Raw genomic sequence first — 18,257 nt, 5'->3', positions numbered from 1 at the left:
CCTTTGGTGAGGGACCTTGTCAAGGTTTTCCGAAAGTCTAAGTACATTATATCAACTGAATCACCCTTGCCCACATGCTTGTTGACACCCCCAAAGAATTCTGATAGATTGATGAGGCATGATTTCCCTTTATAAAAGCCATATCGACTCTTCCTCACTATCTTGTCTTTATCCTCTGTGAGATAATTCTGTTCTTTACTATCGTTTCAACCAATCTGCCTGGTAATTGAAGTTAGGCTTACAATCGTTTAATTGCCAGGATTGTCTCTGGAGTCTTTTTTTAAAAATCAGCGATACATGAACTACCCTCCAGACATCGGGCACAGAGGCTGATTTAAGCAATAGAGTTCATTCCACAGTTAGTAATTTTGCAATTTCATATTTGAGTTTCTTCAAAACTCTTCGGTGAATACTATCTGGTCCTGGTGACTTATTACTGTTTAATCTAGCAATTTCTTCTACAACCTCCTCTACTGACACCTCAGTCTGGGACAGTTCCTCAAGATTTGTCACCTAAAAAGAAAGGCTTAGATAAGAGAATCTCTCTCACATCCTCTGCAGTGAACACCAGTACAAATATTTCATTTAGTTTCTCTGCAATGGCCTTGTCTTCCTTGAGTGCTCCTTTAGCACCTTAATTGTCCAGTGGCTCCACTGATTGTTTGACAGGCTTCCTGCTTCTGATTTATTTTTTTAAAAATGTGTCGTCAGTTTTCGGGTCTTTTGCTAGATGCTCTTCAAATGCTTTTTTGTCTGCCCAATTATACTTTTACCCTTGACTTTCCAGAGTTTATGAACATTTCTATTTTCTTCACTAGGATTTGACTTCCAGTTTTTAAAGAATGCCTTTTCGCCTCCAACTGCTTCGTTTACTCAGTTGTTTACCCATGGTGACATTTTTTGGTCCCCTGCCCCCCCCCTTTTTTTTTTAAGTGGGGTATGCATTTAGTTTGAGCCTTTATTATGGTGTTTTAAAGTGACTTCCATGCAGTATGCAGGCATTTCACTCTTCTGGCTGTTCCGTTTAATTTCCATTTAACTAGGATCCTCATTTTTGTATAATTCCCTTATTTGAAGTAAAATTCTACTGTGGTGGGTTTCTTTGACATTTTATCCCCCTACAAGGATGTTAAATTTAATTACATCATGGTCACTATTACTGAGTGGCTCAGTTATATTCACCTCTTGGACCAGATCCTGCATTCCATGTAGGATTAACTCAAAAACTGCCTCACCTCTTGTGGATTCCAGGACTGGCTATTTCATTTAATGTGTCTACAAATTTTATTTCTGCATCCCCTTCCCCGTCACTAGGAGGACAGTTGAAATAGCCCATTATTATTGTATATTCTGCCTTTGTAACCTCTTTAATCTCCTTGGGCACTTCACAGTCACCATCACCATCCTGGCCAGGTGGCTGGTAATATATTCCTTCTCTTATACTCTTATTATTCAAACAGGGAATTTCTATCCAGAGATAGTCTATGAATCTACTTAGTGTACTGTCCACACTATGGTTGGGGGACTTTTGTTATGATTTATGTATATAGGACTTCTGTAATTAACCCTAAAAGGGTTACATATACTTCAGGACTATTTCTGGGGTCTCTGAAGAAAAAACTGAGACATCCATGCCTGTCATACCATGGCCTGACACCAGAGGGCACCCAGATGAGGCTGCCCTATGATATGCACTTAGTAGAATTTGAAAGTTGAGAGCAATGATCTCATACAGCACAGGTTATAGCAATACCTAAGTATGAAAAATGTCCACATTTCTATTTGCAACTAGGTACACATATTTTAACATGAATGAAACAAAGAATATGATACGGTGATATTCTGTATATACGTATAATAAACAATTAAGGATTACAACATTACAATGGTAATGAAGAGTTAGAGCAGAGGTTCTCAAACTTTTACATTGCTGATCACTTTCACACATCAAGCCTCTGAGTGCGACCCCCCTTATAAAATTAAAAACACATTTTTTATGTTTAAACACCATTATAAATTCTGGAGGAGAAGCAGTATTTAGGGGTGGAGGCTGATAGCTGATGACCCCCCCATTTAATAACCTCACGACCACCTGTTTGAAAACCCCCGAGTTAGAGGAAGTATCATGTTACTTAGATATGGAAGTCTCAAGACAAAATGTCAGCACTCTTATTACAGACTACTGAAACTAAGTTTCTAAAGCTAGGACTAGTAAGAATGAGAAATGTGTTACTTTTTAGAGTATAATGTCATTTTGTTAAGCACACTGTAATTCATCTCCTCTAGTATATTATATTAGCATGTGTTTTGTAGCATCAGTACACATGCTCCTACCACACACACATTTCAAAACAAGTTTACCAAAAGCAGCTGCTTTAAGGTTTTATTTATTGAAAAGGCTTAATTAGAGTTCATCATTGGTCAGGGCTGACCAATTAAGCCTTTTAAAGTTATGCACTCCAGACACCCAGGACTAACAGGCTATTCAACTTTTAAAAACAGGAATTTTTGTGGGGATTTTCTTCAGTTTCCCTACTAGATGTTATTTCCTATTCTCCTGTGAGAGTGACCATGGTACCTCTTTAAAGGGCTCAACATTCGTATGATTGAGCAAGCGTGTGTTTCGGGGTGAGTGATGGTGGGGTCTTTCAAAGTGACTGGAAGCTTTAGAAAATATAATCTGTGGGTGTGATAGACATCTAAATTACAGCACTCAAGTAACAATCATATCCAAGAACTATGATCTCTTCCCTCTTTGGTATCCAGTAAAATTTTTATTGCTCTCGTTGTGTTATCAGAATACAGCCCAAGAGCAAATATTCCTCTCTCTAATTAAGATTGCGCCTGCCCACAGACAAATGCTACACTCCTTATTCCATGCATGTCCAATTCCATTCTATTCAGGTTCTTAAACAGCCCTCACCACCAGAGCATCTGAACACTTTCCAGAAGGGCATAAGGGATATGACTATCATTTGTCACATGAAGAAGAGGAGTACTTGTGGCACCTTAGAGACTAACAAATTTATTTGAGCATAAGCTTTCATGAGCTACAGCTCACGAAATCCGATGAAGTGAGCTGTAGCTCACGAAAGCTTATGCTCAAATAAATTTGTTAGTCTCTAAGGTGCCACAAGTACTCCTTTTCTTTTTGCGAATACAGACTAACAGGGCTGCTACTCTGAGATCTGTCACATGTTGTTCTTTCTTCCTTTCTCTTCCTAGTGGAAAGTAGTGTGAAATTATATGTATTCCTGGAGGAGCACACTTTGCACTTAGAATGAAAAGTGGTGAGGTTTGTGATGCTTCTTTGATCCTGTGGGAATTTATTCCCCATTCTGGGACCGTCCCTAGAGAAAGCTCTGTTTCCTGTACAGATGAGCTTTACCCTTGCAGAAGACAGTTCTATTGTACCGGAGGACCAGAGTTGCTGACCGCAGTCCCAGAACTTTTTGTAATTGCTTAGGGAGTCTAGACCCAAACCACTGAATAGCTTGAAGATAAGGACAGGCTTTTATAAGCTTCCCTGTCTAACAGAGATGGAAATTAGATTATTTTCAAGAATGGTTTAACAGCTCTGTGGGGATTGTGTGATTTTGTTTTTAAAACCAGCCTTTTGGATATTGTTTATTGTGTGGAAGTCTCAGATACTCAGTGAAGAGGAATCAGAGGTGGAAATAAGAACTCTGTCAATCACTTAAAAAAAAAATGGAACCAATCTAGTCTGGCAGAGCATACTCCCAGCTCGCCTTTAATTATCACAATAATAACCTTCCAGCCAATGACTTGAGCTAAGCTTCCCTCAAAGGACCACTACCCTTTGACCAGATCAGAGAGGCTTCTGGAGTTGCATGAATCGCCTTCCATTATAATCCAAATATCTCTCAGTCTAGGGAGCCAAGGATAAAAGTGTACTACTTCCATGTTTTAATTAGTAACCTATTTTTAACTTTAAAAAACTGTCACTGAAAGGGAATAAATAAAACTTTAGATCAACAATTCACCACAAATTACAGCCTTGTATTCACAGAAGCCATATATTGCAATACAATATTAAGTTAGAGAGATGGAAAGGATCTTAACTCAACCTTCCCAAATATAGTTGCTCCAAACAATTATTCTGAGTATACTAGCCAAAGTTTTATTTTTAAATATTTCTAACTTTCATGCAATACTACAAGACAGACATTTTAATGTTGCTGATGATTTCTATGACAAAGTGAGTGACTATAAAAAGTGGTTAATACACACCATGTAGAACTGCAGACGATAATGTCTCTTCACTAAGCTCAGTACAAACATGCAGAAACCTGTACAACAAAGAACAAAAAAAAAAGGTGCATGTTGTGTAATCTTATAGTCTAATGACACTGGATAAACAGAACCCTTGATATACAACAATTAGTTTACCTTGAAGAGGCTTATTCTTCCATCAGGCTTTTAGTTTAAAGGATTTCAGTATACCCAGTAAATGATATACTCAGATTTAATTCCCCTGGCATAAAAATACTAATTATTTCATGTCAACTTTGTTACTTTCAGTTATCAGCAAAAAACAGTCACCATATACATTAATTTTACACTACCTTTAAAATCTACTATATTTATTTTACACTACCTTTAAAATCTACTACTCCAAAAGAAGTGACAGCTTGTTCTGATGTTCGCTTCATTAGAGCTAATTTAAAGAAGAATGCCAGGTTTAAGATCCCTCGCCCAAGAGACTGAATGTTATATTTGTATGAAAAAAACAGAAATGGTATTTTGTTTATTTATAGCGTAGCCCCACTACCAACCCATGGCCAAGGGGTATGGAGGACAGGGATTTGGCTTGATGGTCAGGGGAATGATACCTCTCTGGTCCTGGCCAGTATGAGAAATGGCGGTACCTCTTCCTCCCACCATGGCAGACTTGTGCATGACCCGAGTTTGGTCAGAGCTCAGGGGCCCTTAGGTCCCCACAACGATACTTTAGTGGCCCAGTGGCCTGCATACAGCTCACATCTTGAGGATATTAAAGAAAGTAAGGAGTGATGGATGAAAACTATGATCCATAATTGTTCTGTCTCTTTGACAAACTACTGACTAACAGTGGGTCAATTTTCAACCTGGAAAAAGGTTAAACCGTCAGGTGCCACAAGGTTCTGTACTAAGATCAAGATTGCTTAACGTGTATTTATGAAATATCTGAAACACAGGAGGAACAGTAAAATGGCAAAATAGACAAGATGACAAAATAAATCAAGGTGAAAGGTGACTGTGGTGTTTCAGAAGAAGCAAACAGATTAACGGGCAACACAATGCCAGATAAAATTAAGTGTTGACAAATGCAAGGTAATATATACATTGAAAGTAATAATTTGAACTACTCATACACCTTTCTTTGTATAACTACTCAGGAATGGCTCTTCCTGTGGGCAGGTTATTCCATACTTGCCCACTTTGGGGTTTCTTGCATGTTTTTCAGACAAATCTGGTACTGGGCCCTGTTGGAGTCAGATTACTGGTCCATTATTGTAATTTCTATGCTCCTGAGAGCACAATTAGAAGACAATGGCTTTTCACAAGCAACTTTGCAACTGGAACTAGGTTAAAAATTCTGTTGATATGCAAGTCAAAACAGAACCCTGCCTCTGCACCTAGTATTAGGTGTTTCACAAGGTGTTCCTCAATCAGACAATATATGTTCTTAAAGAGCCATAACACACACTCCCTTCAGACTGTTTCAACTATCACTATGCCCTCACAGTATTTAGAAACATCACCCTTGACTTGGCTAGCCAAACAGGAAAAACTACAGAGCATGTAGTCTGACACCTCCAGCAGTTATAATAGGTGTTCATTCATGACAAGCCTTATTCCTTCTCCTCCACAATCTTCTGCTTTCTAAGCAACCCCCTTTTAGGCAGCACCCACCACTTAAAGCTTTGCATTCCATCAGACTTCATGTTCAATTTTTTCATTGGCAAAACAAATACAGACACCTGGTTTCCTTTAACAAGGGAGAGAAAAAATAATGGATGTGAGGAAAGCTACAGGAAATTAAATGAACTTTTGAAGTGCAAACAAATATGTAAAAATGTGCACAACACCATTGAATAAGAATATATTAACCATTGATGGAATTGGGAATGGTTTATCAAAAACTCACCTGTCAAGTAGAGTGTAAAAGATATAAACCTGTGGTAGCGAATTAGGAATTGAAGTTGCTCTCTTCTCTGAACAAAAGTAGCGAAGTAATCTGCCACTGTCTCTCCATAGAAAAAATAGTTCACACACAACAAAAAGTACCTATAACATATACAACAGGCACTGGTTATTTTTTCTGGACTACTAAAAATACCTCTTGTACTGTTAGATTCTTTCAACAAAAGAAAAATGATCAAAAAAGTACAAACTGAGGCAAATAAAACAGATGCTAATGGGCAAATTAAATACAAACAAAATTTCAATACTTCCACTGATCGAAATTCATACTTGTTACTTACCAGCTTAAGGATCTAAACCATGGTAATTCATAGGAATGATAGACTCTGTAGCCTATAGTAATGATTTCATGGAAACACTTTACTTGAATGCTCAAGACCTGAAATTAAGATAGAAAGAAGAATTATCTGGGTGCACAGTTCTCCAAAGGCACTAACAGATGATAATACCTGCATTAAAAATATCTGTTGCACAGTCATTGCATAAGCAGTTTAGATCATTTCAAAAGCAATTACAGGATGAAACAAACATTCTGTTTTGAACAAATAAAAAATGAGGCATTCTATAAAATGAAACACTGGGGACTGATTTTAGTTGTTTCGCCATGAAACCTACTGAGGCTATCAAAGTTGTAAGGGAAAAGGTTTTTTTTAGAAAAAGGTTTGATAAATGCACTCACAAATGGCAAGCAAGAAGCCTTCCTTGATGAATAGGGTTTTCAACTTTTTTTTTTTTTAACCAAATTTAAATTTCGCATTTAAAGGGGAGATTTTCAAAGGCTCAGAGAAAAATCAGGTGCCCATTTCCCACTGAATAGCAATAGGAGTTGGACATCTGTGTCTATACTACACAGTTAACATAGGTTAGCCTAGCTCACATGCTAGCATCCCCATTGCAAAGCCCTACCAGAATTACATCTGTGTCCTCACTGTCTCTGCATCTACCCATGTGTGTCTGGGGGCATATCTTCTTTATGCAGAGACCCCTAGGGTCACTGTTTTTCCCAGTCAATTGCATCAGTTGCAGGTGACCTTCTCTGTCCTATAGGAAGAATCATAGGAAGACACTGGAGGACTATCAGTACTTGAGTGATTTAGCCTGTGTCCTCATTGCAAAGTAGGAGAGCTCCAGCCAGAGTTAAAGTGGAACCCCATTGTAACCCATACCCCCAGCCAGATAAGCTAGCCCTAAATACCCAGAATTTTTTCTATGTAGACAGCAGAGAGGCTAAGGCTAAAATCAGGGAAGAGCCTATATGTGCAGTGTAGACATTTGTGCAATGTAGACATACCCTACATTTCTAAGACTTTCTGGCTACTAAGAGAACATTATAAGCTGAACAGATCAGCGCTGTCTTCCTTAATGTGTAAACATACACCTTTGTTTACACTTGGCAAAAGCATAAATTGGTAACACAAATATGACATTTTAACTAACACAACGTTAAACAATTATGTCTTAGTGTAGACAACACTTGTTTAAAGTGTGTTAGCTGGTCATGGCTAACGTTTGTTGTCATCTTTAACATTGTATTTAACATCATGATAGTTAAAAACATGTTAACTAACATGTTGCTTTTTCACAGGACCTCAATGTTTACCCTCTAAACTTTTAAATATTTAGATACCACTCCTCACAAACCCTCCATGCACTTTAAGCCCTACTAAGCAGGTAAATCTTTTACGTCACAACCTCTGTCAAGATTTAAACATTTCTCTCCTCCTCTGTTGGAAATAAAATTGTCGGCCTTTCCACTGCATGAGACATTTTTCTTTATAAAACAGATGCTAGAATATGTGGTCAATCAAATGTAGTATCTCTAGACACTTTATAATATTGTCAAAAGATCTGAGCCTTGAAACTTCTGCTGTGTGGTGTAATATGGGAATAAGTTCATACGGTTACTTTTTGCTTCAAGGTTTGACAGTTAAGCCTGTGTCATGCATGTCTCAAAAGGTAAATATACCAAACCATGTGGCAAAATAATCAGTTATTTTTCCTTCCTCATTATAACCCTACCAGCATAGTGTGAGAACACTCAAAGGAAAAAATCAACACATATGCAAAGATACTACTACACTCAAAGTAGTTATTACAAGAAAGAAACTCCACTCATTAAAAGAATGAATTACAGCATTTACAGATCCACTTTTCTAGAAACTAGAGGAAAAATATCTACAAGATGTAAATATAGGATATGATAATACTCATAAAACAACATTCCAATGGGTCACACTACATGTCACACCTTCCGTAGAGGTTTCAAAATAGGTTCCCCCACCCCCCTGTCTTTTCTGGGCAGCTAGACACATTTATTTAGGGTCAAATTCAAAGGAATTAATGGGTACAATTATTACCCCATTTCAATTGTTCAAAATGATATACCAGGCTATTACTTCTCATGGTTGGAAAAGTTATATTTACCAATTTTTTCTAATGAATAATGTTTGTATCATAACAAAAAACTGAAACACATACATACTGTTAAAGACTGTAGATAATCTGAAAGCTGAATATTTACACAGGGAAGTTGTCATTTGAACTATTAAATATCACTTTTAAACATTTGCCTGTAAGAGTACACAAAGCTCCTTCAACCAGACCCATTTTTACTATCAGGTAAATTAAATATGATTTTCAACAGATTTAACTGTACTGTGTTAAAAATGCCATAAGCTGCTGGAACACTGTCTACACTTGGGATACCAGTGGTGTCAACACCTGGGTTAATTTCCTCAAAAGTCCATAGTATAGCATAGTATGCATATACAAATGCATGCATCTCCAGGCTCTGTTATAAACATTCCAAAAAAACACCTTCCTCACGGACCCCCACAAAAAACTAATAGATAACCATTGAGAGTTACTTGTTTTCTTCCACTGTAAAGTGGAAAATTTCTTCTGAGCAAAAATATTAGAATATTTGGATTTATAACTGATATACATGGAACTTTTGTTTTTTTATTTTCCAGGTTTTCTAAAAGATGATTAAAAGAAAACTGCAGCTTTGATGGGAGAGGGGGGTTGAAAGACATGTTCCAAAGAGTTTTGTGGCAGGACTGCTCAACCTAAATTTAGTCTGATAAGACAGAAAAGAAGCACTCAGTGTCTATTACTTTATTGCAAGGTTGTATAGGACACTGATACAACTTGGAGTAAGACTAGCATGTTTCAAAGCTAGAGTAAAATGTATTTGTTTATTTTAGGGGTGACTGCCATAACATGCCTATATAAAGAACTCTCTCAGGAGGCCACACCTGATGCTTCAAAAGAAAGTGAAAACACATCACACACCTAATCAATTGTACAATGCTATACAAAGATGAAAAAATTCCTTGAGGGACAACTCTCTGACCTGAAGCAATAGATAATGGGTGAGAGTGTAGTAAAACAAAAAGGTTCATCTTTTAGGGGCTATTTTCAAAAACTATCTTTGTACACAGTACTTGGAGCAAAGTTTTACCTGAATGATAATGGAGAAGAGAAAGATATTGGAAGTTGGGAATTAATGAAAACACTAACTTAACCACCTTGCCTTAGAAACTGATCCAATGCATTCTGCATTTTAGAAAGTTTGGCAACTAACAGTTGTTAGAAAAAAGCTACTAAACACAAGAAAAGCAAGCTTCCAAGTAAAATGATATCCAGACACACTAAAAACCAGTTAGGGTTGCTAAGGGACAATACATTTAAAAAACACCGTAAAACCCAAAATACAATGTAAAACTATACATCTGCATACATCAAAATCTCACCCACCTCCTCAGAAAGACATATTGTACATTCTCCTAGTGTGTCAACTCTACTCAGCCATAATTACCTACATGACATCCCAAGTAAATCTCTGATTTTTCAATAGAAGCTGAGGTAAGCCAACTCTGAGCCTGAAAATCCCACATGTTGATCTAAAGTAGTTCATTATGAAAAGGGTTTCAGACACTCTCGACATACAAATCCTTTAGGATTCTAAGAAGTCATGGTACAAAAAAGAAATTTCTAAATACAAATAACAGAAATTGCACTGAAATATCAAAGCTTCCTTCAGTTTCTAAAGGTGCTTACTTGACATACACCAACAGTCTGTCTCATCAGTGCCCTTAGAAGACCTTCAGTAGCTGTACCATATATAAAAGTTTGAGATTGCTATTGCCTGCAAGCTAATGGATCTGTTCTTTTAGGTCAAGCTGTAGCGGCCCATGCTTTTAGACCCCAATGTACTGTGTTAAAGCCTTAAAGATGACCCATGGACATAGTTACATGTTTCCTGAAGAACAGTTAACAAAACTTAACCTTACAATAAGGCAGCTTTGAGAGGAGGACTAAACTGTGAGCACAATTCTCAACAGAGAAGACTTCAAATCTCAAGCACTAAAGAGATACCACTTGCTGGTGAATAGACCTTAGTTTCAGGTAACATCTTTTAATATCTAACCTTTCATACACAGCTATCAAAGTCCCCTCCAAACTAGTAACAACTGTTTATAAGTGACAGTGGTGTTGTCCAGATGCACTTACAGCAGCTCTTGCAGCCATAGAAGAATATTTCAGGGATGTCTGACATAAAATAAATGAAAGGGAGTGAAGGGTAGAAGACACTCTAAGGTGAAAGAGAACGTAAAATCTACTCTAAAATATATTATGCACAATAATTAAAAAGATGCTGGATGCCTAGAAGACAAAAGAAGGACATGAAGAAATATAATATGAATGGTTAAAACAGAGCAACAGACTGAGGGCATGATACAATGGGAGACGAGAAAAACATTATCAGTTGGATTCTCTCTCAGCTAAGCCAAGTCCAAACTTGGTGCAGTTGAGGAGAGCGAAGAGGAAAGGTGGTTTTAATCCACCTTCTCACTTCTCTGACCTGGGGCCAAAATGTTCCCCGGCATAATTTAGAACAAACTAAGGGAGCTGCTTTAGACAATGCCAGCCACAGCCACCCACTGTGTAACAGTCCAGGATCCGCCCTTTGCCATCTGCACATCCCTTACACAGCACAGAAAGGGTAATCACAAATGCAACTTTTAGGATGGCTTGTATGACTATTTGCACTGCTAAGGCAGCAAAAACTCAGCCTTAATTAAGGCCAAGAATATAGCTCTCTACAAAAAATTATTTCAAAAACTGCATGAATATACAATCCATTGATTATACCCTGGGTGTATATGCTATAAGGAGAAAAAATGTATTAGTGGAGTTATAAGGTCAAAACACTCCGAAATCAGAAATACCTAATTTAGGTATCCTTAATCCTACCTGTTTGCACACATGCCTTAAAACATGGTCTCTGTATGCATATGGAGCAATGGCAGTCATACCATAAATAAAGTTGCAATTGAGTTTGTTATAATCCTAATATTGATTTCCCTATAACCTAAAGTATGTTACTGAGGCAACAGTGAATTTTTTCTAGAAAATCTGAAGTGAACTGAACCAACAGTTTATTAATAATGACACCCTAAAAAGAGATGTTAAATACATTTCCACAAATCTAATTATTTTAGCACTTCACAGAAAAACGTGAACTAGATAAATACTTTATTGAACTATCCTAGCTGAGACAGTGTCAAGGGGCCAGTGTCAAAAATCAGTTCATTAAAGTAAGATTTCAAAGTTAATGTTTTCTTTAGGATCGTCAACTCTGGCAAGCTTACTATAGGACATCCAATCACTGTTAAAAATCAGGCCACTCTGTACGAGGAGATGGAAAATCATGTTAAAGGAGGGCTGAGAATGACCTATACATTTTAGAAGTGGAAATTTATTGTAATAGTTTCAGTCCCATTTTCAAGGATCTCTACAACAAAAAGGACTAGAGTCACTATTTTAATTTACATTAAATTACAGAAGTCTTGAAATGTACAGTACATAGAAGTACCAAAAAAGCCAGCAGTCCCTAAAAGCCATGTGTGAATGTCAATCCCGTACCTTTCACAAGTACTAATTCACTTAAATACAAGGTAAATTGCTCACCAATTTGAAAATTCTATATAATTTGCCTTCATATTCATTTCATTGGGGGAGGGATAGCTCAGTGGTTTGAGCATTGGCTTGCTAAACCCAGGGTTGTGAGTTCAATCCTTGAGGGGGCCATTTAGGGATTTGGGGCAAAAATTGGGGATTGGTCCTGCTTTGAGCAGGGGGTTGGACTAGATGATCTCCTGAGGTCCCTTCCAACCCTGATATTCTATGATTCTATGATTTTACGTATTATGATGAACAAAAAGGGTAAGTCTGACACAGGAAAATGTGTTTAGAAAACTTACAAGAAGCATCAGCATAAATGATCCAAGATATATGATCAGGAAAAATAATGATATCATAGCTAACGTTAAAATTCCACGAATCCACCAGTTTTTCCATCTGCAAAGAAAACATATTAGGATAATTAAAGAAAACAGTACAGTTAACAGTCTCTTCATAAAAAGAAAAGGAGTACCTGTGGCACCTTAGAGACTAACAAATTTATTTGAGCATAAGCTTTCGTGAGCTACAGCTCACTTCAAGCTGTAGCTCACAAAAGCTTATGCTCAAATAAATTTGTTAGTCTCTAAATTGCCACAAGTACTCCTTTTCTTTTTGCGAATACAGACTAACACGGCTGCTACTCTGAAATCAGTCTCTTCATAGTAATACAGATCTTTTATAGTAAGTATTTCCATTAGTAACTGAACAATTAACAAGGCAATTTACAAATTGTGGCAACATGGGTAGCATGCTTACTGCTACAAGCTCTGAAGTGGTGCTGCATATGCTCCTCTTTGCAGAAGCTAGCTCTTGCTGGGTGATGTAGAATGAACCAGAGGTAATATCCCTGCCCCTTTTGTGGAGCGGCTAGCACCACACACAGAGGTACTAGAAGGGATCAATCCTGTGCTCATACAAGCACTAGGACTGCAATATCAGCCCTGACATATATGTATATGGGAGGAGATGGGGTAGGTTATTTCTACCCTTCTCCTATTGCACATCCATACTGGATCTGGCCACAATCTGGTCCATAAGGGGAAAGTTGCTGTTAGCATGTAAACATTCTTCTCCAAACTTAAGATTCTTTTCTTAAAAGGGATTCAAACAGACTGGTCTAAGAAAAAAAAAATCAAGATTGCTTTTCATAGAATTCTTCAGCAACTGGATTAAAAAACTAGATAGTTGTAGAACATTAATTAAAAATTCATATTTTGTTTAAAAATAATTTGGAGCCTGTTTTAAGAGTAAAGGACTACTGTCAACCTGAAATCCAGCTTATTTTTAACAATGAGCGAAAGTTTCCAGTACTATACCTAGTCTCTAGTATCCCTGTAAAAAACAGTGGTTCTATAATCCTATTTTCCAGTGCATTTGTCTTTTCCTTATGGTATGAAAAACCCACAGGAAAAACAGGGGAAACTGGCTGTACAGGTTAAACCAAAAAAAAAAAAAAAACTATTTACCCAGTGCAAGCACATTAAAAAAAAAATTCTTTCTACTCTCTTGTTCATAACAATCTTACATGCATCTTGTAGCACAAGTAACAAAATTTCTAGACAAACATGACTAAACTTAAAGGGACACTGTCAACTTAGTCAATTTTAAAAATCTAATTTGAACTTAAGTTTGTGTTAGATGTGTAATTTACTTTTAAAGAATTTTATTTATTGGCAAGTGAAGAGTACCCAGTAAGGCTACTTAAATGAATTTGCCATGGGTACTTACACAAAGGCAGAACCATTGCACTACAACAGATTTCAGTACCCTTTGCTGCACTTACCTCAGCAAAGGACATCTTTGCTCATTTTAGTGATATGTCCTTATTGCTATCAAAAGTTTAAAAAAAAAAAAAAAAGAAGGTTTTCCTAAGAATTCCCTCAAGGTGGATGGGACCAAAAAAAAAAAAAAAAAAACACAAAACCACCACACCACACAGAATGCAGGGAAATAGCTGTTTTATTGCTGACGCTGCTGAAATTTGGAAGGAACTGAGTGAGATCTTAAAAAGAAATATGCAATGACAGCGTTAAATTACAAGCATTAAAAAAATGAATGGGACAAGCACTATCTCCAGCTCATTTTCTTGCCAATATTCTCAATACTCGGTACCAGGGTCAAACCTTAACTGCCGAAGAAGAGGAGTTGGCTATAACATGGACATCCAGCAATCATCCCTCCATAATGCCAACTATAATAAACTTCAAAGCTAAGGGTGAACCGTCCAAGAAATATATGTTTGCTGATGATGTTTTAAAGAAATTGGCACTTGGATTCAGAGACTGTTGAAGTGATAATCTCACTTTTAACAGCAGTAGCTTCTTCTGCCCATGTAGAAAGAATACTTTCTTCCTTTGGACTAATTCATTCCAAATTGAGAAATCGTTTGGGACCTGAAAAAGCAGGAAAGCTTGTTTTTCTTTTCCAGATTATGAACAAACAGGAAAATGAAGGTGACTGAGTTAGCTGCAGAAGCCAATATTTTAAGTTTCTCATGTTGACCTGGCTGACAGAGTTAATTTTTGTTTTTTAAAATAAATATGTCATTTAACTATTTTAGTTAAAAACAATTTTAACAAAAACAAACCTGATTTTAAAAAACTTGAATGTTTAACTAAATTCAAAAATTCATATGCTTGTTTTGTTAAAATATTCTATGTTTGCTGTTGAAGAAAAAAAATCCAGAATACATAACGTTGCTGTTTTAGTTAAAGACATTTAAATTGTTTTATATCTGGTGATGTTCTCCTCCTAATACAGCATGGCAAAAAAATCCTCCAAATATTAATGATTAACCTGTTGAATTGGAGATAGTTCACCTCCAATGACTTCATAAAAATCAGCTTCAATTACCTTTGGTAAATGAAATAACCAATCATTCATTTTCTGATATAGTTGTAAAACTAATCTGAAAAGTTTTCAAAATAAATCACTTTAAAAATGTATAGTGTGTACCTTCTAAAAATGAAAGCTACATCTAACTCTGAGTTGTGAAGAATATGTATTAAGGTTATACCAACCAACAAGAATGAACTTTTATGTAAAAAATCCATAATTAAATTGAGTCTTCCTGACTAGTGATTTAAATCGTAATATAAATCAAATCCACCCTAGTTGGCATATTAAACCAAAAGTTTCTTATTTCTAATCTCTTTTTATTTAAAATACATAAATAAATAAATACATAAATAAATAGATAAATAAAGGTCTTGCAACATCAGCCCTTATAACTATTGACGCTTGTGCTGTTGTACCAAGATAGGAAATAGTGAGCAACAGCAGATAATTGTTAAATATCGTAACTTAAAAGCTACCTTAGTTATTTAAAAATAGGTGCAGCTGGGCAACTTTTGGGTAGCATATTTTGAAAGCACAGTAGCTATATGAAAATTGTTACACAAGTATTAATATAGTCCAGATACCATAATACTAAATCCAAAAAACAACTATTTATTTTTATGGCATAATGTTCCCTCATTAAATAAAAAACTGACTCCAATTTTGTCTATAATTATTGTTTAGTCAGCAGCTATCTCAACACTCTTATCCCAAATGTGTTAAGAATCTTATTTTACCATACCTGGAAGACAAGCCGGACAGAGCTTTCTTGAGAATTTCTGGAGTGCTGTCTGTTGATAGGGGCACTTCTGGAATATCTGAATCATTTCTGAGATCTAGATCGCCACATCTTTCACCCAAAACTACATCCTATGACAAAGCACATAAAAGAGTATTGTTTAACCTTTCGGAAGGTAGTATATGCTTAGTCTCAAAGATTCATTTGGCTGATGACATGGAAATACCTGCTTCTAAGAAAATGTAAATGGCAGATCAGCAAAACTATAGATTTTTAGGCAGAGTGAAACTTGGCTTATTGACTATGTGCTTATACAGTTCATAAGAAGGTAAATTATTCACTTGCTGTGATGGTACCTGCTACCTTCAAGTAGTCTCACCCTCTCTGTATCCATAAATTTCTCAGACACATCTACATAGACTGCAAAATTTGCAGTCTAACTCTCTAGCTGTGACCAATAATCAGCTTCTTACAGGATGACAGGGTAGCTTTCTATAGACAATATTCTTCCCAAAAGAATCAGTAGTAGCAGTGGCTTATTTATTTGGATTTATATACTACAAGAACACCCACATCTTTACCCAAGGCTCTGAGGATCAAGGTGCCTTACTTCACTGGAGCAAGTCCCACCTCAACAGCAAAAACAAAGGGCATACGGTCAGTCTCTAGCTCAGCATTTCCTCCTATAACACATTCAGAACCTGCTATCTTTCTGACCTCGTCCGCTCATGTCACCTACTTACAAGAACTACACACAATTTTGATTCTATTTTGCCAACTAGGGTTTGTTCCAATGCCATAAACAGAGGGATCAAACTAGTTCAGTTTAGCTACCCCTTTTTTTTTTAAACTCCACTCTCATCCCAACCTTCTAACTGCCCCATCCATCTCTTCATTTTCCCTTCGCTCCCCCACCTCATAACTCCACCAATCTTTCCCACCCTCCTTTGTCCCATTGCCTTCTGATCCCTCAATCTTACCCCAAAATATTTCTTAAAAACACCTTAGTTTAAAAACCACATGCTAGCAATGACAGGTTTTTCAGTGGTGCAGAAGAAAGGAAAAGCTGAGAAATCAGAGTTGCAGGGAGGGAGAACAGTTTACACAGATCTTCAATGTCCTATCTGGCTTCCCATTCCGTTCTAACTGCACTCTCGCTTAGGAACTTCCCATCCTTTCCCTTCCCCACCCTACAAAGAGAGGGTGGTAGTTAACCGAAGCACCAGCCCTCATCACCCTTTACCCGCTCAATAGGTGGTTCCCTTGCCATGCCACTCTCACCAGTGATGTTATATTAACTAAGATTGTATTATTTGCCCTATCTGCTAAACGCATGCACTAGATTTGTAAGCAGTGTTACATAGCCATGTCAGTCCCAGAAGAGCTCTGTGTAAGCTTGAAAGCTTGTCTCTCTCACTAAGAGAAACGGATCCAATAAAAGATGTACTCACCCACCTTACCTGCACTAGGTTTCTTATTTATATTTTGGTAGTGCCTAACAGCTAGTAATCTAAGTAGATTAGACAAAGGGTCAGACAAAAGAGTGTATAACAGAGTGATGTTTGGCAAATGTTTGTTCAGTTTGTGTTTAGCCCTTTTCTAATGAATAATTCTTTATTGGATTTTAGTTTGTTTTACTTCATGTTTGTGAACAATGTTTATGTTTTTCTATACCCCAAGGCCGCAGAACAGAGTAGTTCTTACATGAGGAGTTACTAGCTTTATTGTGGAGAAAAAGTATAACCAAAGCAAGTTCTTTAATCTATAAGACTTATATGGATTCTTTCACAGCGATGTGTAAAGTGGTTACATTCTCAAAATTTTCCGAGGGGTTCTCCATTTTACAGTATTCTATAATAGGTTAGCAAGTCAGTCCTAAAATTTATGTTGAAGGTTAACAGGCTTGCCTAGCTTTAGGCAATATTTTAACTGCAGTGATCACTGCTTATGTACATTTCATCAAATAGCAATTTAGTTATTCATTTATCCATCTCTACAGCTTCCATGGATCCCCAGGGATCTGGGGCAAAAATTGGGGATTGGTCCTGCTTTGAGCAGGGGCTTGGACTAGATGACCTCCTGAGGTCCCTTCCAACCCTGATATTCTATGATTCTATATGAACACTTAATCCACGGCAAATTGGAGTGTAAATCTACGTCACATTATCTTGCTGTGCACTAAGGCCTTGCACACACTACGCAGTTTTGTCAACAAAAATCAAAACTTTTGTCGACAAAAACAGTGGGTGTGTACGTATTGCAATGCTCCTCTAGCCAATTAAACTCTCCTGCTATGCCAACATAATAAAAACACGTCAACGAGTGGCATAGACCTTTATGTGACCAAGTTAGAGCAACGTAGACACTGCACTTTTTTATATTGCTCTCAGTGGCCTCTAGGAGGTATCCCCAAATGCCCATCGTGACCACTCTGGTCCACAGTTTCAACTCCGCTGCCCTGCAGCCAGATACACAGGCAGCACCCCTCCCCTTTAAAGCCCCA

General features: G+C 37.1%; 1 protein-coding gene across 2 annotated transcripts in view; it reads right to left on the bottom strand.

Annotated features, from left to right (window-relative positions):
* Positions 1–18,257, bottom strand: part of CDS1 (CDP-diacylglycerol synthase 1) — a 64,152-nt gene that overhangs the window by 20,707 nt on the left and 25,188 nt on the right. For both annotated transcript variants that reach the window (XM_038400844.2, XM_038400846.2), the window contains exons 2-6: positions 15,758–15,885; positions 12,477–12,573; positions 6,489–6,586; positions 6,152–6,291; positions 4,252–4,310 (exon numbers count right to left, since the gene is read on the bottom strand). In XM_038400844.2, coding sequence (XP_038256772.1) covers positions 4,252–4,310; positions 6,152–6,291; positions 6,489–6,586; positions 12,477–12,573; positions 15,758–15,885 — 522 coding nt within the window. The remainder of the gene's footprint in view (positions 1–4,251; positions 4,311–6,151; positions 6,292–6,488; positions 6,587–12,476; positions 12,574–15,757; positions 15,886–18,257) is intronic.

The sequence above is a fragment of the Dermochelys coriacea genome, chromosome 4, assembly GCF_009764565.3.
Source record: "Dermochelys coriacea isolate rDerCor1 chromosome 4, rDerCor1.pri.v4, whole genome shotgun sequence".
Classification (NCBI taxonomy): Eukaryota; Metazoa; Chordata; order Testudines; family Dermochelyidae; genus Dermochelys; species Dermochelys coriacea.
The sequence above is the reverse complement of the archived record's forward strand: the minus strand, read 5'-3'. Positions and strand labels throughout refer to the sequence as shown.